The sequence below is a fragment of the Corvus brachyrhynchos genome, unplaced genomic scaffold (assembly GCF_000691975.1).
Source record: "Corvus brachyrhynchos isolate BGI_N302 unplaced genomic scaffold, ASM69197v1 scaffold310, whole genome shotgun sequence".
Taxonomy (NCBI): domain Eukaryota; kingdom Metazoa; phylum Chordata; class Aves; order Passeriformes; family Corvidae; genus Corvus; species Corvus brachyrhynchos.
This window is the reverse complement of record NW_008236213.1, coordinates 3,351,785-3,374,066: the sequence shown is the minus strand read 5'-3', so window position 1 is coordinate 3,374,066 and position 22,282 is coordinate 3,351,785. Positions and strand designations below refer to the sequence as shown.

General features: G+C 38.6%; 1 protein-coding gene across 1 annotated transcript in view; it reads right to left on the bottom strand.

Moving 5' to 3' along the window:
* The window catches only part of PLPP1 (phospholipid phosphatase 1), a 61,715-nt gene that overhangs the window by 30,690 nt on the left and 8,743 nt on the right, over positions 1 to 22,282 (bottom strand). The window contains exon 2 of the mRNA XM_017744246.1: positions 15,215 to 15,369. Coding sequence (XP_017599735.1) covers positions 15,215 to 15,369 — 155 coding nt within the window. The remainder of the gene's footprint in view (positions 1 to 15,214; positions 15,370 to 22,282) is intronic.

Sequence of the window (22,282 nt, the reverse complement as noted above, 5' to 3'; positions counted from 1 at the left end):
AGAGAAATAAGGACAACAAGTTAAAGATAATAATTTTAGAAGAAAAATATCACACTATTCTTGTTAATACTCAGACATACAGTTTCAGAAATTAGTTTTTTATAAACATTAAGCTGCAAATTTAAGTTCTCCAAGAGTCAGCAGTTACCATGTCCAAACATTATAAACACTTTCACACAGAAGAGAAACACCCTTTTACTTTACCCTACTTCATGCTGAATTTAATCATATTATTTTCAGAATACTTATTAAAACAAAGCCTTCTCAGAATAACATTTAACGATACTACTTGGCATGGCCCTAACTAGAAACATTTTCTCCTGTATAACTTCATTTTACATTGAGTCTTCTTCAACTAACTTCTACTGAGCAAAATTTTTCTAAGCTTGTTAGGTTTTTCATGAAGCCAGAAACTATTCTGAAGGGTTGAGACTTCATATTCAGATCTGAAAGGCCATATATTTTAACAAAGGAATTCCCTATTCCTCATGAAAACTAAATCCTTCGGGGAGAAAAGAAAACTAATGAGAGTAGGGAAGACAGGGAGGTCTTTCTAAGGATTTTTCACCCTACATGTCCAAGGTACAAGTATCAAGTGTTGACAAGAAAGCAGATCTAATTTTGTTTTCTTGCAACTTCATCTTTTGCAGAAAGTATTTCCTTATGCCAAATACAGAACTTCACTCCAGATAATTTGGATATTGAACCAGATGGTCCCATTCTGTACAGAAAAGATCAATTCATATAGATAATCAGATGTGTGGGGGACTGGACATATATATGTAAAGTTATCTTGAAAAATCATGTAAAAATTAAAATTATGGCTCCATCTGTCACTTGAGAGTGCCAGGTCCCCAATCTCAGCAAACCAGAACTTTGGTGAATGAAGCCATTACTTAGACACTGCCACCCAGTGACAGCTTGTCAGAGGCTTCGCACGTGAAGGCTAACAGACAATACCATCAGATGTGTGACACTTTAGTTTTACAGCCTCCACCATACCCAAACATGGACTGAAGCAGAGAAATACCAGAACATGCACTAAAGCTGAGAAAGTCTTCAGTAAAGTACATAGACACCTAATCCAGAAAGTAACCTCTTAAGGAAGATGGTTGAGCACAAATAGACATGGGTAAATAATGAATCCCTTTCAAAGAACATTGCTGCAAAACCTGCAAGAAGGTCACTTCACTTATCTCAGTTGAGGCAACAAAAAATTAGTTGATGTCTATGCAATTACTACACTGGACAGACATCAAAGAATGTTCATCTTCAATAATCTGACTAAGCATTGAGTAAAGGACACCAATATTTGCTTTTACCATCTGACTATGAAGCAATCTTGACAGAAAAGCCTGGTTTCCCAACTAAAAGATGGTCCTTGATGTTGCAAAAGAAACTTCATTTGCTAAATATTCATACAGGCTCAAATGGAGATTGGATTAATTCAAAGGGAATACATCCATTAAAAAACTATATTCAGTGGAGCCTTTTCTGACTCAGGAAGTTCCTGAGCTGCAAATGGGCAGTAGCCACGTACTGAGGGCAAAACATCAATCTTTCCATGCTCCGTTTTGTTCCTCCTCCCTCAACTGTTTTAACTGCTCTAGAAATTAGATAAGCTATATGGACTTCAGTTGTGAGCCAGCACTGATGGTCTCAGGTAATACTGACTACCAAAGGTAGTAACAGGGTGGAAAAAAAAAAGTCTTATCTTAAAGGCAGGATCTTTAGCATAAACCACTTGCCATTTAACAGAACACACAACCCCTCCCCCCCAAAAAATTTCATGTGCTTCAGAAGCATTTCTGTAAGATTTTGAAATAGCTTTTCCAAAAAGAGGGAAACCAGGCAAGTCATGGTTTCAATTCTCAGAACATATTTCTACACTGCAAAAAAAAAAATTCCACCCAAGAGCAAACATGAGCTGCAAGTTGACCTTTATGTTGGAACCTAGATAAATATCCATGCAGTCCCTGCGCAACACAGAGTTTGATTATCATAATATTCCTCCTGGCTTAAACCCATTAGCCCAAAGAAACAGCTGGTCAATACTGAGGATTACGTTTAGCTGTGCTAAAATTCAGCCATTTTCATTTCTGGCTCCTAAATATACTTGGATAAATATTTATATGCCTAAAAATCTTATTTGGCATAAGAAAGTTTTAACTCTGTTCAAAGTGTGGCTCTGATGAGCTTGGATGCCACTCAACAGAACCATCAGTGGAGGCTGAAGCTTTTTAGCACATCTGGACAGGGATCTTGAGGGCCCTGTTGAAGGGCCTTTGTAGGAACTGAAGTGCAGTCCTATCAGACTTAGGACATGAAATGGTTAACTGAAGAGGTCCAACTGTCCCCTCTACTCATGAGGGCATGTCCCAGCTACTTTTTGCCCCCATATCCTTCTAGAAGCCATCTGCACTCCATATGTAGTCAAGGAAAGCTGCTGTTTTCTGCCAGGCTACGGAATTTTCACTAGCTGATCATGGCTCAGACAAGCCACAAGAGGCGGCAACAGACAGTGTAATAGTGGGACCTCAGCTTTTGTCCATACATAGTAAGCTATTAGGTTAGCTCAGCTGACAGCATACAATTAAGTATTAGGGATAGAGAGTCACTACATGCTTGAGACAGTTCAGCTGAGCTAGGAGCTGTGGTCAGAGAGAGATCCCAAATTGACAGTCACAGAGACAACCCGTCCAGCTCACTGATCTGGTGTGACAAAGAGGAAAGAGGAAAAGTACCCTGTTTTTCAGCCAGGTTAGGTGCAGTATGAAAGTGAGCCCCTGCAGTAATTTAAATACAAATGGGCCCAGAGCTTTATCCTGACCTTCAGGGAAATATCCAGGGGAAAACTCCACACCTACTTAGTCTTTTTATTCTATTTATGTTTCTGGTAACATCTGACTGGAAGTCAATCTTTCTCTTAAATAGGCTGTTGTTACACTTCCACACACAGAAGTATTCCCGAAGATTTTGTGGCAGATAAAAAAATGCTGACTTAATAGGTCATGCACACTGATATTCTGAAAGTAGCAGGTCCTAAAATAAAAAGACTTGAGACAGTCACTTCCAATACATTAGTGCTCTTTTCAACAAATATGCTAAGAAGTTTTTCTCTCTCTAAGTATAGAATTAAGCCACCATAGTTCTAAGGTCCAAAGGCATTCTTCTTCTGTTCTATAATTCTAGCTGTTTGACCTCAGTTAAAGAAAACGTTTTAGTTACACTTGCCAGACCATCATTTCTACTTCTTTAGCACCTGCCCTAAGGACATTATTTTAAGGTTGAGAAATCTTACAGAATATAGTTTTGTAAGTCTATATATATTAATATATCGCCCTCCTCCCTCTCTCCCACCCCCACTGAAATCAAAAGCAATGAAGAAAAGTTTAACTTACAACAATTACACTGAAAGGAATAATTATTCCTGCTAACAACTTATAAGAAATGGTGTCCTCTTTGTATGGATACCGGATGGATTCATCACTACAGAAAACGCCTCTCTGGAAGGGGATACGTCGTGAACTGAGAATTGCAAAAGGCAAGCCAGCTGGCAAAAAGGAATACAAAATACATTACAAAAGCAAAACAAAGTGGTGATGATTATACCCCCGCATTTCCAAAAAGAAGTGCATAAAGAGCAATGGGCATGCAGGGAGTTAGAAGGTTATGCACTTCTCTTGGCCAATGCCTACTGCCTTGACTTTTTAGCTTCCAGGAAGGATTGCTGAATGAAGGAAAGCAGGGCAGGATTCTTCTCATCTCCATGTTTGTGGCACTTGAAGTGTGGAAGCATGCCAAAACTGTGACTGAGTAAATAGTTCAGTGACAACCACTGAGGTGCTCAATCTGCTGCTACTGGCACAATTATCAAATATTTCTTTATATTCCAGTGAGCACCAGTTGCCCCTGTACACCTTCTCTGGACAGCTTTACAAGTCAGAAGAGCATAAATTGCATTTCATGAAAGCAGAAAAGGAGGTGCTTTTCACGGAGTGCAAGTGCAGAGGGAGCTTTTGGGAATATGGAGAAAAGGAAATTACACATGCATGCAATACCCTCACTTCCTCACACACCGGATAGCTTCCTAGAACAACATGGTCACTGCACAAGCCCTACAGCCTCATGGCATGGAGATTTTCTCCTCACCTCTTCCACCAAAGAAGATGCCTTTGGCTCAATCTAATACCAGCAAGACACAATACTAAGGTGCACAATAGCTGCACACTATTGCACATCAAGATACCCAAAACAAACCAAAACTAGTCATTTGAACAGCAAAGATTTTTTTAAAAAACTCAAAATAGGATGCAAGTCACCACAAACTAATAGAATCACATTTCTAAAACCTGTTCCTCCATCCTTAACACACATACAGCATCCACACAATCTGTTTGTGTACAGGGATGAATACTCTCAGAAAGAAATGGCTGTATGGAAAACAAGAAGTGGGGGACTACAAAGAATGCTTAACCAAACAATAAATAATCTTCTTTAGCCTAGGCATTTAGAGCCCAGTAGCACAAAAGCCCTTGACTTAATGTCAAAATTCAGCTGTGTTGCACATACAATGCGTATTCCTTTAAAGTTACACAACAAGAATTATCTGGGGAGACACTCCCATCCAACAGTAAGGGATTGCAAAGATAGAAACAGTCTCCATCCTTCCTTCCCAGCAGAAGTAGATTTTGCTGTAGTCTCAGGTCTCTCCTCAAGACCTCTCTGCCAAGGCATAGCCTACCTCTTCCTTTCCAGATACACAGCTAGCCCCAAATAAGCACGTACATGTAAAAGTAAAGATGTGAAGAACAGGAGAAAAAGTGAATAAAATAGGATACCAACCAAGTCTCAGGAGAACCGCTAAGAAAGGGAAGCAAAAAGACCTAGGATCCTTTCCAATCCTCTTCCCTCTTTACCTACACCCATGAAGTCCTCAGCCTGACTCCTGGGGACCATCACAAGAGATACAACTGGGTTTTCATCAACAATTTGCTATCAGTTTTGTTCTGCATACCCTAAAGTGCTTAAAAGAATACTTCCGTTTGAAAATAAAAGAGCAAATAAACTAATAGCTCAAAAGGTGAAAATTTCCTTGAAGTGAACTCTGGCGAATGACACAACCTTATTCCTTCATCAGGCAGTTATAGATATATCATGTGGGCCCATGAATTCTAGCTAAGTCTGTTGCAAGGAACCACGTACCTTCTGTATTGCTGTAGTCATGAAACCAATAGCATGCAAAACCTCCCCTCCAAAAGTGGCAGAAAAAGACCACTGTCACTGTCAAGAGGGGCTGTTTCCAATTCCATGCCAGCAGGACTACAATGACACAGCTCTGGAAGCCATCCAAGCACACCAACAAAGCAGAAGGACAGCAGGATGGGCTAAGAGCCAAGCCAGAGCCTCACCAAAACACTGCACTATTCAGATACAAACCAGCACAGAGCCCAGGAGCTGGACTCTACAGTACAGTGCAAAAACACTGCCTTTCCTACTAGGAAAAAATTCCTCTCCCTTTCTCTTAACAGGAAGAATACCAGGATTTTAAAGAACACTGCAGCCCAGACCTCATTTTTTTCCCTCCCCTTGTGTTGGTGTTGTGACAGATGTCATGATACACCATCAATTGTTTCGTATTTAGCTGACTTGTGTCAGGGATGAGGCAGAAGCATATACAGCCATGGTGAGGGAAGGCGACTTGTCAACATAACGTCATGGTGTTTCCAACACCACTTATTACTACAAAATATGTATGGAATGAAAAGTTCATCATTCACCCTGCACACATGCTAACATCAACATTCAAGACTGAGTATTTGAGAAAAATATATTGTTTGGACCTCCAAATATAGAGAGTTAGACATATACGGATCAGAGTTTCTTAATTACTTACATGGTTACTTCTTTAGAGTTGGTAGTTCTGATTATCATGGTAAAGCAGTTGTTCACAAAATTATGTTCAGCCCAAAAAAACCTTATCACAGCTTCAGCACAGTGCCACAAACACCTGTGCTTATAGCTTGACAGTGTCACTGACATCAAATCACTAGCTCTGCATCACCCTTTTTAAAGGCCTGCTCTGTGAATAATGGTGTCATGGTACCTTACTCCTCATTTCCTCCTACCCACACCTGGATGTTTCAGCGTCTCAAGGTGAGAGATCAAAAATTTTCAGAACAATGGGGTTATTCAGGGGGCAGCTTTTTTTAACGTAATTTCCAGCTACTAAATCAGAAATAAAAAGCAGTGCTGTGTGGATCATAGGAATGAAGTCCCTCATGCAGTGAGGATCTGTGCTCTTCCATGCTGAGTGAAGCTGCTTCAAGTGTGTGCTCACTCTTCAGCAATACTGAGATTATGATGTAATTAGCCTGTAATTGCACCTTCCTGTATCCAGATCATGCAAACAAAATACCAAAGAACTCAATGTTTGTTTTTGTTTTGCTTTGTAAGCAAGTATGAACAGCTAAAATAAAGTTACTGTCTTCTTTCATAATTTCTTTCCACCTCCTTTACTTTGAGTTTTAGAAGTCCTAGGTATCTACGTGGTAACCATTAAGTTGCCATTAAGTAACTATCAATTGGAAGAGCTATGCACTGAAATACAATACTGTTAATAAACCTTATATAGGAAATGTAACAAGGGTTTCTTCAGTTTCCCCCAACTGCACAACAGAGTCAAGAAGTAATTCCACCAGTCATTTATCTTACTGCTGTTCTCAGCACCTTTCATTTTTGAAAGGATACAGGCTCCATGAAAGTCTGTGAGAAAAGTTTTAATTTCTAAAAAACAGATTACAGTAAAATTGATCAGATTAACTTAACACAGTTAAACTGTAAACTGAAGTCACAGAACTACAACATCTGTAATTTACTTCTTGCTCAATCCACGGCAGTCATTAGCCTGAAAAACCATGCCAGCAGGGGCTTTTGGTATCTTTTTGGTTGAAGTACTCTCCAACATCAATACCTAATCCCTCAGGACATGCTCCATACAGCAGGTTTAATTTACTTCTTTTTAACACATATGGATTGACTTCACTATTACTAACTGGTGAGAGAGAGGACAAAAGTAGAAGTCAAACCAGAGGGGCATCAAGTGTTTCTGGCACATGAAGCCAGTAAGAGAACCTTCTCACAATACTGAGGGTTCTGTTCTGTTTTAAATAAATCACCAAAGTCTGCTTTTGTGGGTTTTCAAGGTGTTTTCATTTCTAAAATCAAATAAAAATTATTTCAAATATATAGTTTAAATACTTTCTGCAGTGAAAGTTTCTCTCCCTGTAAGAAAATAAAGGGACAGGAAAAAATAGTTCAATTTTTTCATTACTGCAAGCAGAACAAACAAGCAGAAGAACTGTCCTAAGTGATAAAGAGAAAGCTTCTTACTATATCAAGTACAATAGTAGGGTTTCCCTATAGTTGTGATAGACATGTTACTTTTTCACTCTGACAGATACCACAATTTCAGAAGAGAGGAACAAGTTTTTGCATCACAGCAGCAATTTCCTGAGCATGGAAGCTCCTGGTACATACAGGAAGACTGGATATGACTGAAGATACTGAATGATACCTGTCTTTATAATGGTACCACTATCACTAGTCTCACTGTCTTTAATTTCACAGATACAACTGAGGAAAAAATGTTTTCTGTAGTATAGGAAGTGGTGTACTTCAACAGATTTATTCACATAAAAATCTAAAGTAGTTTCTCAAGAAAAAGTAGCAAAGACAACACCAGATGACTGTGAGAAGAAATCCTGCTCATCTGCCAGTCACACTGCCACATCTAGTTAAAAGAAAGGTCCTACAATATCCTACAAACAACCATTTTGCTCCTAAAAAAGCTACAATTTCCAAGGGCAGAGTCTGGCACAGTAAATGGAGAATTAATTTGGCTCAGTTTTCCCTGAAAGCAGAAGAAATTGGGGAGTCTAAGTACTCCTTTTATGTAAGAAGTGGAGACAGTAGAGGAGCATCTTCTGTGCCAGTTGTAACACAGTGAAGAAATTGCCTAATGGGAAAATTACAACACATATGTGAAGAGGAATTATAAGGTTGGGAAGAGGTTACCTGTAGGGTAATCTCAAAGATAGAGCCAACAAGCTGGTGTTACATGGTGCATATGCATCCTTAATGAGTAAGTAGAAGATGTACTGCTGACAGAGCTGGCAATTCTTTGATACAGTGGAAGATCAAGGCCAGCCAGTTCTGCCTGCAAAACAACTCATAAAGACTGAGGCAACAGAACATACAGAGATTTGTGCAGTAATGAGTTCAGAGTCATGCATTTGGAGGTTAAACAACTCTGTTGAGTTGGGAGCTTGTCAGTTAAAAATAGCAGGGGGAAAATAATGTCTGCTTCCTGTGATTGTTGTATATCAATATAATGGTGTGACCATTACACAAGTCTTTTCAAAGGCATTAACACTTCTAACCATCCGACAAGAACTTTCTTCTGAAACAGTATTCAGTCAGAATTGGTGAATGCATTTAGTTTTAATTAATCTGTCTTAAGTGTAAACAGAGAGGGACTGCTAGGATATACTCTTCAATATCTCAAAAACAAGAGTTTGGTTTCGCACAGTTCAGCAGTCAGGCTGTAAATCAGCCAAGTGCATATGCAGTAGGTACTAGAAAAAAAAGCAATACTGATCCAACAAGGAACCAAGAATCCAGGAACTACAGAGTTGATAATAAAGATATAGGGAGAAATATAGGCTCTGAAATGTTTCAGTCAGAATACACAGAGTAGAGCTACAAGTAGCTCAACTGATAAGACATATTTTAGACAATCACTATACCCTTGTCCAAAAGTCCAACTCATATAATATAATGTATTAGATTTCCTCAAACTGGAGTGATTTCTGACTGATTACATTACGTTTTTTCAATAAGTATCCTGCATAACAGGCCTATTGCTTTCCAAATTTCTAATCTTGATTATGTTTCTTCCCTGGGCATGAAGTTGATCTCTCCACTAAAGCTGACCATTACTACTCCAAAGAGAGAGAACATCAGATCATATACCTCCCTCAAGTTGTCCTTCCCACTCACCTCAGGAAGGATATCACTTGGCATTTATCCACACTGTATTTCACCAGCTATGTTACTGTCATCTTTTGTATTTATTGCTCTGAGTTCCCTACTTTGCTGCCTCACTGCATATGCTTTCTCTCCTCCAGGGCACTTGTGACTATACTGAACAGGATAGACTCACAGAGAGCTCTACTTAACAGCTTCCTTCCTTGCAAAGGACAAGAGGCACTTACTCCTACTGCTCACTTCTCACAGTTAAGCAAATTATTTGTTCATTTAAGGATTCTTTATCTGGTCTCATGACATTTTCTTAAGATTTGGTTCAAGTAACCATTTGAATATACACATCTAATAATGAGATTTTCTAAAAAAATGAAGTTTTAGCCTGAGGTCTCCATCTTCCTGGTTTATCACAGGGATTAGGATAAGAACAGATGTGACTGACACCAGAAAACAGTGGATATGTTCCTGACAAAGTAGTATGTTTCAACACCTATGCTTAAGTAGTGGGTAGTAACAATCTTTCTCCAGAGCTCAGAAACAAAACAAAGTTTAAAAGATTTTGCTATCTTCTCTCCCAGCACCTCAAAAAAAGCTGCCACCACTTTTGTGCTTCTTTGCTGTAGCTTTAAACTAGAAGTGACTCCTAGACTTATTTTTTAAAAAGCGTAAGTAATATTTTGAGCTTTAAGTCTCTTTACACCAGAAATTCAGATAGAAAGTAGAAGTTAACATTTCCCCCAAATATGCTGTAGATACTTCATTACTAATTCCATCAGCAAAAACATCCACATTATTCATTACAACATTAGAACTACTGCCTGGAAAAACATTCGTTTTGTAAAAGCTTGCTTAAAACTTTTGTGCTTATATTAATGCTCACATTCTGTGAAGGTTGGGTATAGTGTCACAAAGCTGTTTGCAGATTAAGTTAAGACTTTGGCTTCTCCTCAGTGTAAGAACAGTGCTACTTTCCATTTCTCATAAGTGTTAGAGTTCAGGAGAGCACCAAGAAATAAACCATCACACCACAGTTCACCAAGATCAATAGTTCCATTTTTTGACATTCAGCTTTCTCCTGAAAAGGTGGGTTAAAAACCAGCTTTTTGCATGAGCATTTCCTTGCTCAAGGCAGAACAGAAAGAGGCACAATGACGTGAGCCAGATGAAGGGAAGTAGAAGAGGTAGTACAAAAAGGAACGCTCTCTGCTTTACTTTCCCTGTTCCTTGTCTCCAGTTCCTAGTGTGGTTGCTTCCCTTTTTTGATACCCCCTCCTCTGGTCTAAGTCCTGAATGTGAAGAGCCCATTATTAGTAACTGTGTGTCAGTCTTGAGAAAAATCTACACCACAGACTGTTTAGGTTTTTTCCTTAAATTACAATACTCCAAATAAGCTGCAACTCCCTCAACCTACATTTCTCCCTATTCCATTTTACCCTTTTGTATACTCTACTAAATAATACTTAAACTCCTTTATACCAATGTGACTGCTTGGCTTTCTCATAGCTGTGACCAAACTTCACTTAGCATTTTAAAAGCCCTTGTCTGGAGTTCCTCCCACAGTCACAATGCCAACTGTCTTACTCAGTTTCATACACTGTGTGCATTCTCCATCACTATATTAAGAAAGGTACTTGAAGGGTTGAGGAAAGTACAGTACCAAGTCCATAGGGCTAACAAGCAAGTTGCTACAGTTTATTTACTTAAATAAAGGTGTAATAATAATTACAGCTGCACTTAGTAAGAGTTATTTGTACAAGTAACAGAGGCAAATGGTGCTCCTCAGATCATTCCTCACCTGATTTCAAACCAAGCCCACCAGAACACCCACACCATGGACAGGTCAAAAAAGCAGAGTCAAAAGCTGGATGCTGCTACTTCTCAGCATCTGTCCCCCACTGCTCAGATCTCAGCCAGGAATTACTCATCAATTCAACAGCTCACCAAAGTGCATCACCCTGCATATTAACCCTTCACAGAGTAAAACCATGGGTTATTATTACTATGTTGGCTTTAAAAAGAGAACCAAAATATATATATTTTTGTTTATTCCTCAGAATAACGTTGGGTTCAAAGATAATGCTAACCTGTAGTAGTACAAGGTGAACAGTTAGTATCAAGTGGAACCTGTGACAGATTATGAAGTTCAACAGCATTGCCCAAAAAAGTTTCCAATGCCATAAATACACCAAAAAAAAGATAAAACATGAACACCTTTTCAAGAAGTTTAACAGATAAGAGGCAGTCTTGCTGAGAGCATAATAAGACCACGTACAAGTAACCTGAAACCTAAGATTTAACTTGAAGCCCACTCTAGTGTCAAACAACAGGTTTAATTTCAATTAGTTGGAAAACTAACAGTGGGTCATAAAGCTTTGACACTGCTGAAAAAGTGAAGAGCACATCTACCAGTCAACAGTCTTCAACAGGTTTCATTAGTCCCCTGATTTATTAATCTCTATCACAGTAGTAACTACATTTGTCCATTAAGACATACAAAACTAGCCCAGTGAGTACTTTTGTTGGTCAATCTAATAGCTGCTGTCAATAAAAGTTTCCCTTCCCATCCCTTTCATAAACAGGCTGTTAAAGGTCAGTGTCTTTTGCTATAAAAGAAATCAATAAATTGATTCCAAAGTACGACTGTGCTAATCTGTAGGAGGGAAAAGCTTCAGTCAGAACATCATTATACACGGTGTTAAGTAAACATTCCCAAAACCACCAAGCCTAATGCTTAATAGGTTAAAGCTGGCACAGGAGCAAAGCTACCTAGGTCCCTTTTGGGAAGTCATCATGATACTGAGGACATTTTGCCAAACCAAACCTAGGAATGTTTTGATTTTGCCCTGTTTTTGATGTTGTTTAAACTACTTTGAAATTAATGTAACCTGACCACTTAAATATCTTTTGGATTTGTTCAAGGAGGAGATATCAAGTCCTATATGCCTCATCATGTTCCTTTCTCTCAAAGATGTTCCAAACAGCAGCACATATCCCAGAGAAGTGACTTAATCAAAACACTGTTTACTGACAGACACTTCCCTGTCAGGAACATCAGCATTTGCATTACTTGTTTTGGTAGCAACAGGTTGTGGAGAACTACTTTTTTTCCCGGAAACTCAGTGCAGCACTTTGGCTGCGTTAGAAGATCTAAACTCTTCTGTCTACATCAGTCCATCTTGTAATAGAAACCTACCAGCAGGTCATGAGCATTCAGCTCTGGAACAGAGCTGCCAGGCAAAGCCTTGGCAGGGAACCACAGAAATCCTGTTGAAAACCTAGAACAGGGAGCAGACAAAATGTAGCAACCCTCATGTTGCCCTGTTGCTCTGTTCCTCTGATGAGAAGGGTGTTTCTTTCAGAGAGGTTTTCCTTGCTCTGTGGACTTTTCTCGCTCTGGACACTGGCCTAGCCACCTAGAGAGATTCAGTCTTCTAGACCAATATCAAGTCTTGTTTGACTCTAAATCTCAAAAAATTCCCATAGAAAAACTGTGGTTCCCATCCAGACAAAGAGAACAATTTGGAAAACTGAGAAGCATTATACTATGAAGAGGCACTTGGAAAAGAATAAACATTAATTTCTCAGATATTTTATTTCCTGATAAAACATGGCAATGGCAACAGAAAGGGTTCAGAGCTACAAAGAGAATTATGATTCCTAAGAGCATTCTTCTAATTTTTTTTAAGATTCCTGAGTTTCTAGCACATCTTGTAAATCTTCAGAAAATGTCATAAAAACAAATCCATGTTCATGCAGCCTAGTTTCTTTTATGTATAAGAAACTTAATAAAATATCTATGTATGTTTTGAGTTTTTTGAGGGTTGCTTTGTTTGTTGGTTTTTTCCCCTCTTTGAAGTTATTTTATATTCCATAACAGGCCTGTCTCAACAAGATCTTTTAGTATTATTATTATTATACAACAAGATGTTCCGGCCATTTCTTATTACATTTTGAAGACAAGCAGGCCCATAGTGCAGCAAAGGGCATATGCATAAAAAGAGTTCTACCACTCAGGCATCATCTTTGAGGTAGTCTCATTAGGGAAGAAAAGTCTGTACAAAAGTGCAATTTATAGACTCTAGATGAAATTTTTATCGTCAATTCCTTCATTGAGGATTCTGTGCCTTTCAGTAAAGTCTCATGTGAGGATAACAATTTTTACTAGATGCAGGATAATCAGAGTTATTGCCCAAAAACCTTTCATGAGCAAGCTGTGTTCCTGTTGATACTGAGTGAACACACTACGCCCAAAAACTTAAACTGTCTTGGAAAGTCTCAAGCCTCTATTGAGTCAGACCAAACAAAAAACATTCTGAATTCAGATTCCCAGACTGATCAACTTTCCCTGCCCATTTTGAATAAAGGCAATCTTGAAGACAGAAACCATTCACTGGGAACCCACTTTCAATTCAGGAAATTGTAATATCCTGTCTCATAGTCCCTAGCTGTACAGCTTACTCTGGCCCTTAGTTTTCAGTAGCTATGGAAGATTTTTCACCTCTTGCATGAGACTAAAGAGCTCTCTAAATCTAAAATTGAGATTAAGAGAGCCAGGTCAACATGTTAACTACACTGAGCAGTTGCTTTAAGGTTTGTAAAATGTTCAGACTGAAAAGCAAATGATCTGGTTAGACTGTATTTTAACAACTACAAGTGCTCTAGAATTTTTTTTTTTTAAACCTCTCAGCGTGGAAACCAGAAGTGATTGTTCCAATTATAAACTCCAGGGCCCTGCACAAAGACAAGCAATGAAAATCCACTGTGTGACTCCTACAAAAATATCATAGCAGAAAAATATCACAATAGACTGGAATTACTGACACATCTAATTATAAGCTGTAACTTTAACTACACGAAGGTTATCTAAAATTTTAATAGTCCAAACCACTCTTTAAATGTTCAGAATTAGCTCTAAGTTAGATGTTTCTCCATTGCTTTAGAGCCAGGAAAAAACACACTCTCAATTGACTTTATATTACAGGAACAACTTCAAATGAAAGATAATAAAAATATCAAGCAATTCAACAGATTATTGAACTACAACTAGAACATTTCTTTAAAGGTCTGAAAGTGCAGAGAGCTGCAATTGTTAGTTCACCTGTACCCATATCTATCAAGGTATACAGGAAACTACTGGAAAATAAATTTTCCCAAAGGTGTGCTGAAGATATATGTACTTGTCAAAGTGACAAACTTTCCTTAAAAGTGAAACTATACTAGTGATAACTTGTTGTGTTAACCTCCTACTGATTGCACAGGTCTAATGGAAGCTTCAATAAATAAGCACTAAAGGCAAAACTACAGTAATATACATAGAAGTTCTGCAGGTAGCTGTTCACTTGTTTTAAATGACTGCCTTCCATCCTTAAACCATTTCATATATGTCTTACTAATTAATTCAGCTTATACATTTGTTAGATAATAATACCATATCTTTCATATGGCTTGGTCAAGTACTGCAGGCAGAAACAAGATGTAGTTTCAGATTCAAAACTATTCTGCACTGTTATATTTTGATTGTCTAAGTCAGTTCAAACCTTACTAAAAACTGGGATACAAGCAGGCTTAAAATATCATTAGAAAAACCTACTAAAGAATTAAATTGTTCTTTGTCAAAATCATGTGGTCTTTAAAACACTGAGCCTCTTTTCTACGAGCAATTAGATTTTCAGTCTCTGTATCCCATTTTATCCCACTCTTCTTTAAAGAGTAATCACATTACTTTTAAGCTAGAAAAAGCTTTTGAGTCAAAATTAGACTTATTTTTTAAGAAAGTACATGGAAGCAACAGTGATCAGTTATAGGTATGTGCACTGCATTACAGTGCCAACTTTTAACATCACAAAGTGTTTAAGTTACCGGACTAACCCATTCTAATCATTCTGTAACATTTTGGAAGATAATTTTTCTTCTCCAGCGATAAAAGCCTAGTCCAAATTTTTTTTCTGCTCCTAAAACAAATGAAATTAGCAACACTAGCAGTTAGAGAATAGTTCCAGATTTTCTGGGCAAACAGAAAGTAGCAACAGCACCTTTCACATGCATATGTCTACACATATATGGGATTTTACCTATATAGACTCGTCTTTAACTCATTTACCGTGCTGAGCTCTTGGAAGGCATACATTTTACTCCCATCACCAAAGCTCCCTATATATTAGCTACTTACAGAGAAAATGGGCAGGGTGAACCCCACTGTGTAGAGGACAGTGGATGTGATGGTACTGTCATGGAACGGATACTTGATGTTGTCATCATTACAGAAAAAGCCTCTCTGATACGGTTTTATTTTGGCCAAGTTTAGAACACCAAGGGGTAAGCCAGCTGTTGGGGGAAGGAAAACAAAAAACAAAAACAAGAAATACATGTGGTTAAATCAAAAAAAATCATTTCTAAACATGCATGGAGGAAGCTACCAAACATGCATAACTCAAATTTCCTAAGTATCATGCAATGCACATACTTAAACCAAATCCTGTTTATAGACATTTCTCTTTTAGAAGACTACTTCAGAAAGACTCAGATTCCTCATCAGGTATGGATGTTAAACAAAATACAAAGTTCAAAGTCTTCCATCCATAAGGTGAGTTGCTACTGAACCACATTGCACCAAGATTACATTAAAGAAAAAGCCTTTACCCCTCACATGACTAAACGATTATAGACGGCAGGCAGTCTTTCATGCCCCCTCCCTTTGCCACTACCCCATGACCTTGGCTTGTATCTGATTTGCCAGCCTTGTTCTATACACTATAATGTGGCTAGTGTTTACAGATAAGACAAAAAATACACACAGATTCTGTCACAGGGAGTTAAAAGATTTCATGCAAGTAGTTTCCATGCAGGTAATGGGAACAAGAGAACTGCAGGGACACCAATGGACACTTTGAATGGATTGCATCTCCAGGTAATGAGACTATACCTTACACAGCTTTTGTACACTTTGGAAGATTTCTGCATGAAAATATACAAGTTATGAACATGGCATCTGAGACCTGGGTACAAATTATAGCTCTCAGAATTTACACACTGATATATTACCAATTCCCTCTCCTAGAAGTTAACTTGCACTATACTGACAGTCATGCCAAAGAAGTCTTCAAGACTTCTGACAATTATATTCAGGTCTAACTTATTTCTGGTAAGAACTACCTGCCACGGAATACACGTTTGCAGGAGCAATAACCTCAGGAAATCAAACTTGTTTTTACGCTACTTTCTCACAGAATCGGTAAGGTTGAAAAGGCCCTCCAAGATCATGAAGTCCAGCCTTCAACCAAATAACACCATGCCCACTCTCCCCCTTTCCTTTGATCAGCTGAGCAAGCAATAGATTAAAGTGGCTAAATTACATAATGCTAAATCCCCAAACAAAACAAAAAGTAGATTTTGTTTTAAAACATGGTAAAAAAGGACAAATAACTGTGCATTTCCCCCAACATCCATGTAGTATACAATTCTGCAAATAGACACCCTATAGGTAAACTAGACAGTGAGTACAATTACTGCAGCAGAAACAACTAATCAGTACATAAACAACCTGCTGTACTGAGAACAAAAAACATTTCAAAGAAGTTAACATGACTGCTTTGATTGAATGACTGCCTTGATTTCTGGTGGCATCTGTTTACTACCAGGTAAGTAGCTTAAAGGTGTTTTAAGTAAGCTTATTTCTATATACCTCATTAGAAGAAAAGACATCAAGAGTGAAACAGTAGGAACAGAGTGATAAATGCTGGCCCCTTTTTTGGGTTGCTGAGTTGCAGTGCAAAGGCTTGTAAAGTGCATATTGAAACTGTACATGGTTGGTAGCACGCCAGCTTTCAACTCCTCTTCTAAGAAAATTGCTACGGCCACAGAAAGCAGTTTGGGAGTAATTTAAATCCTCTTACAGAGCAGAGAGAAGTTTTTTTTCACAAATCATCTGAGATATGAAAACTGTCCACACTTACTTATGCTTACCATCCCATATAGAAAAAGTGAACTAAAATACAAATGGCAGTAAGCTTATTCAACTTTAAGCACAAAGTTTTTCATTAAGTAGCATGGTGCACCATTGAATCAACTACTTCTCAAAAGTCTCTCTCCTTGCACTTTAATGGCTGAGAAAAGAGCTAGAGCTTGACCAAGTACAAGTGACAGAAGCAGATGAAACAATTGCAGCCCTTCAAATATGAAGGGGGCCACACTGAAGAACTCAGAAAGCTCACTCTGACCAAATGGCATTGCTGTATGTTCGCATGCCAGGAGCCAAGTTCCAGCTACTCTCAAGGCCATGGCAAGATCCCACTAACATAACCTGGAGTCCACACTTCCTGTCTTTACCTCTGCTATTGCATACCCAGAAGGATGATGGAGTGGTAATCCCATTACCTATGTGATACAATCATATCTTCTCAAACAGGTCACCAGATTTTCATATAAGGAAACATCACATGTTCATGATTAACTTAAGCAGCAGCTTGTGTTTTGTGGAAGTGGACTACTTCACAGACGTAAATACCTGTTTTCCAAGGAAAGCTGCTACAATTTAATATAAAGAACTATAACACGTAATTAATTTTTAACCTGGGAAGGGGGAAAAATTGAAAGCAGCAAATAAAGGGGTCAGATGAGAACAGTTTCAAAGTGACTGCAAAATTCATCTGTATAGTCTATATTAAAAGAATACCAAAAAAAGGAAGTTGTTACACATTTTACAGTGACTGCCCATTTCCATTTTTTTTCATTACTGTTAGAATTCTTATTGCAATTCAAATTATGTACTGCTTTTCAACAGTGGACTAGAAGATTTTGTTAAGTGGTACTCAGTTAATCATTAACCTATCCCAAGCAGTGGTAGCATTTTTACTGTTGCTCGTTTTACAGGGAGAGAAGACAAGACTTAGTACATGTAAGCAAACAGTCCTGAACTTTTCACTGTAAGCAGAAAAGGAAAAAAACCCACCACTAATGTACATAACAGGCCAGTATTGACATCAGAGGTGCCAAGCATCTCCATGACCTTTAATCAGTCTGAACTTCCGAGGAATGTACATATATGTTCAGTCTCATTAGCTTCTACAAACTGGAGCAAAGAGTGACCAAGATCTCATGCAAGATCACCAGGCTAAAAGCCAATCTTGTAGAGCAGCTCTCATGCCTTATCCTCTCCACAGTATACCTCCACTTCCTTTTCACCTAGACAGTACCAGCAGTAACCACAAGGTGCTCTTCTGAACCAAGTAGATTTATAGCTTAAGGGATCATAATGGCTTAGTTGCTATTCAAATCCTATAAAGCATGAAGACCTTCAGCTGCAAAAAAGGGCTATTTCTTGAAGTCACCCATCATTCAGACTGGAACATCTCAGAATTGGAGTTTATCTGTTTTCTGGTAGAATTTGTGCAGCTTATCTTGTCAAGAACTAGTGACCAACAGATTCTGGGCTGTTTTGCTAGGTAGTAGCAAGAAACAGCAGTCCTCTGAGCTTTCTCTCCCCTTTAACTATAAAGGGAAAACAACCTGGTCACTCCAGTGCTCTGTAACTGTTACAAAAGCACACACTTCTGCCATGCTCCCACAAACAGACACTAGCTAACCCATAGGCCAGGCTGGATAGGGCTTAGAGCAACGGTCTACTGAAAGTTGTTCCTGCCCATGGCAGGCATATTGGAACAAGATAATCTTTAAAATCACCTCCACCCAAAATATCCTACGGTTTTATAGCCTTGAAAGCTACAGATGTAGTAACAAAGGTGAATGGGAAAAGAGATTGCAAAGATTTTAATTCTTTGCCTATGAAAGAAAGGTAAACAGCTTCATACATGTGAACAAGAAAAAAAAACAAACAGGGTAAAGAGGAAGACAAAGGCAAGAATGATCCTTGAATTACTGAGCAGGGATTGCAGGGAAGGAACAGCCTTAAGTTTTGGCCTAGAACTGTAAGAACAGGGCAGCACACATTTGTACAGAGTGAGGCTAAGCTAGTTACATGAGGTATGCTGAGTTCACAAGGAGTTTCCAACTCTAATTTGTAGGTCCAAGCCAGTTGCAGTGCAGTTTCCACTGACCACCTACAATAATTCACAGTAATATACATAGCCTTCAGGAACTATTTGATCACATCTGGCTGGATGACATAGTGTGACAAATGCCTGTAAGAAAACAAGGAAGGAAGGGAAGTCCAGGCTGGGAGAATAGGGAGGAAATCCCTGTGAGAATGGTCCTCCACCCACAGAAAAAGAACGTTAAAAATAAAATACTAGTACCCAAGGGGAGAAAGTGAAGTCTTTTTTTTTTCCCCCAAAGGAAGTCTGTTTGAACAAAAAATGTTGATATCCTATATTTTTAGTGGTTTTTTAAGACTAAACCAGGAAAAAAAAAAAAATTAAATTTCACAGTTTATCCTACAAATGGAAGTGATGGGTACCAATCCATCATCTTTTTACAACGTGTGTAACACTGCACTACTGTTCTGATCTGTGGCGTTAATCACACTGGTAATTTTAGAGTTAGGTGCTTAAGCTTGGAGACCTAAGAAGTGAGATTCTGACTCTCAAGTGTCCATGTAGCTTTGGCAGCAAGCTGCCTATTTTTCTTAAACAGAAGAAAAGAAGAATTTATAGCTGAGTTAGTGTCTTTTACAGCAGTTGCCATAAGTATTTAAGACCAGCAAAGAATATTATGGTTTTATGTCTAAAAGGAAAGAAACTCTTCAAGTTTCTAACCACTTCAGTGATACTGTACTATCTAGTTCTCAACCAAATGTGGTGCTCACAAAACTTGGCTCAGCTTTCAAGAGCAACCCAAGACAACTTAGACTGTCCTGTCCTTCTCTCACCTCTGCCTATCCACCACTACACCCCCTTCTTGTCCCAGCATTAGTTTTCACACAACCTGTCCAAAAAGACAAGCCCGTGCCCACGCAACACAGGTTTTTCAGAGGCACTTGCTCATCTGGCCAACTGTATTACTGTAAGAGCTGGCTTGAAGGACAGAGTAGGAACATGTAGCCAAGAGCATGTAATAAAGGACAAGGACAGCCCAGGACAGATCAGCTTCAATACCTCATGAAACTGCATCTTGATCAGTGGTGCTTTCTTCCCCACAATTTTAAGTAGTACAAAGGAATGCACTGTATTTTGTAAACACACTTTAATTAAGCCACCTGGTCTCCTTATCTGTGCAAGTATTGAATCTCCACTTGAGGCTCTGTGCCATCTTAAACTCATGCTGGATTGCTGCTTCAAGTCCACCTAGGCAATATGACTCTACTCCTATCTGGTCCTCAATCAGGAAGTTCTCTTCAACAAAACTAATGAATATCTAGGATATTCAAACAAATGAATGAACTGGGAGAAAGGCAGTTACCCTTAAGGAAGACTACAGCAAATGAGAACACTCTGGTTTGATTATTAACCAAAGTTTTTCCTCATGCTGCAATGAACCCACAAGTGAGTGTTAATTAACAGAACCTGTATTGGACTAACATGAGACTGAAGAATTTTTATGTTCCTCTAAACTTACACTGAAAAATATAATCAACATATTCTGCACTTGATATGCTGACAAAGTCAGCTTCAGGTTTTGTACAGAAATACACAATTTACAGTTCAGTAAGGGAGTGTCAAACAATTCTATCTGTATCTGAGAAATAATGAAATAATCTCCAGAAAACACATCAAATTATATCCTCAAAACAGATCAGCTACTTTCTACAACTTACATTCTTATTAGCAAGATGGTGCTGTTAACCCCACAGACAGATAAATATCATTATTTCAAGCTAAACCTATACAGCTGTTCATTACTACCAACAGCAAGAGAGAATTTAAGTTCTCCTACTCTTACACATCTATTTTTGCTTTTTATTTTCAGATAGGACAACCATGTTTGCTTAGCTGTTCATTTTTCAGTGTACAGTCTGGGGTGAGGAAGTAGGCAAGAGATTTAAGAAACTCACATCGACCTCATGCTACTGGGGAGAATTTAGAAACATCTGTAAAAGATACTGCTTCTGCAGAAAAGGAGACTGGCTGAAATTCTTTTTCTATGAACAGTCAAGAGAAAGAATCAACACTTTTTAAGACAGAAGGTTCTGTGAATACAAAAAACTACCAAGAGGAAGAAGAGATTAGAATAATGAGAAAGCATTTAAACTTTTGATAACTAGAGGCAAGGGATGTACAAGAAAAAAAATCAGTGCACTATTTATTTGCAGTAGTTGAGATAAGTGGATAGCCCACAATTTATCTCCTAGCCACTTTAAAGAACTTTATCTTACTTTTCTACACTAAGGAATGTGAAGAATTTCTAATACCAGCAAACTGATTGTTCTGATAATGCCAGAAGCTGTGATAGGCTTCAGGAAACAGGATACACGTATTTAAAAGCATGAACAACATTCTAATACCTCCTACTATTATACTTGCAACTTTATGCTACTTACATTTTTATTTGTCCTCTGATCTATGACTTGGCCAGCAGAGAAGCCAGATCAGCAACCGAGCAAGTTCCTCACCACTTTTTGTTATGCCAGGCAAGGGTGATGGAGGCAGGAAGCAAAAGCAACCCTCCTCTGAACTGGAACAGCCTCAACACAAGCATGCATTTTCTAGTCCAGTCATTTACTAAGACAGAACGACATCATATTCCAGTTTCTCTGCATTCAAGAGTTTACTACAGGGGAACACTAGTTCAGTTATCTATAGACCCAACTCATTCGAACAGGTCAAAACATTTGTTTAAAAATATTAGCATGGACAAGTGTATTGTCCCTTATAATAACATTTCAGTCAAAAAAAATGGACTTTTACAAGCACTAAGTACATGTTACTCTAAAACCCATGCAATTGTCTCTCCTGGGAGTGCTTAGAGAAGTGCAAATGTAAATTAAAAAAATGCAGAAGCAAGTCAGTAATATATCCTATCCCGCTCTATTACTTAGAGAAATATACACCAGACAAGTGAGTCAACTGCAGGTCACAAGCAAAAGCTGTGCCCTGGGCACTGCTCAAGGACAAGGGAAGGCTGAAGCTGGCCCAGGGATGGACACACCTGGAAGTCGTTAGCAGTTCACCCAGTGTGGCAGAGGCCAACTGCACCATTACTGACAGATTGAAAACACTGAAGACCTCCGGAGGAACAGTTAAAAGTCACCAGGGGGACAAAGGCAAGGGATGGAACAGGAGACATCAGCAATTCTTTGCACTGCAGTGCTGCTCATGGGGCGGGAAAAAATCTAACTGGCTGCCGC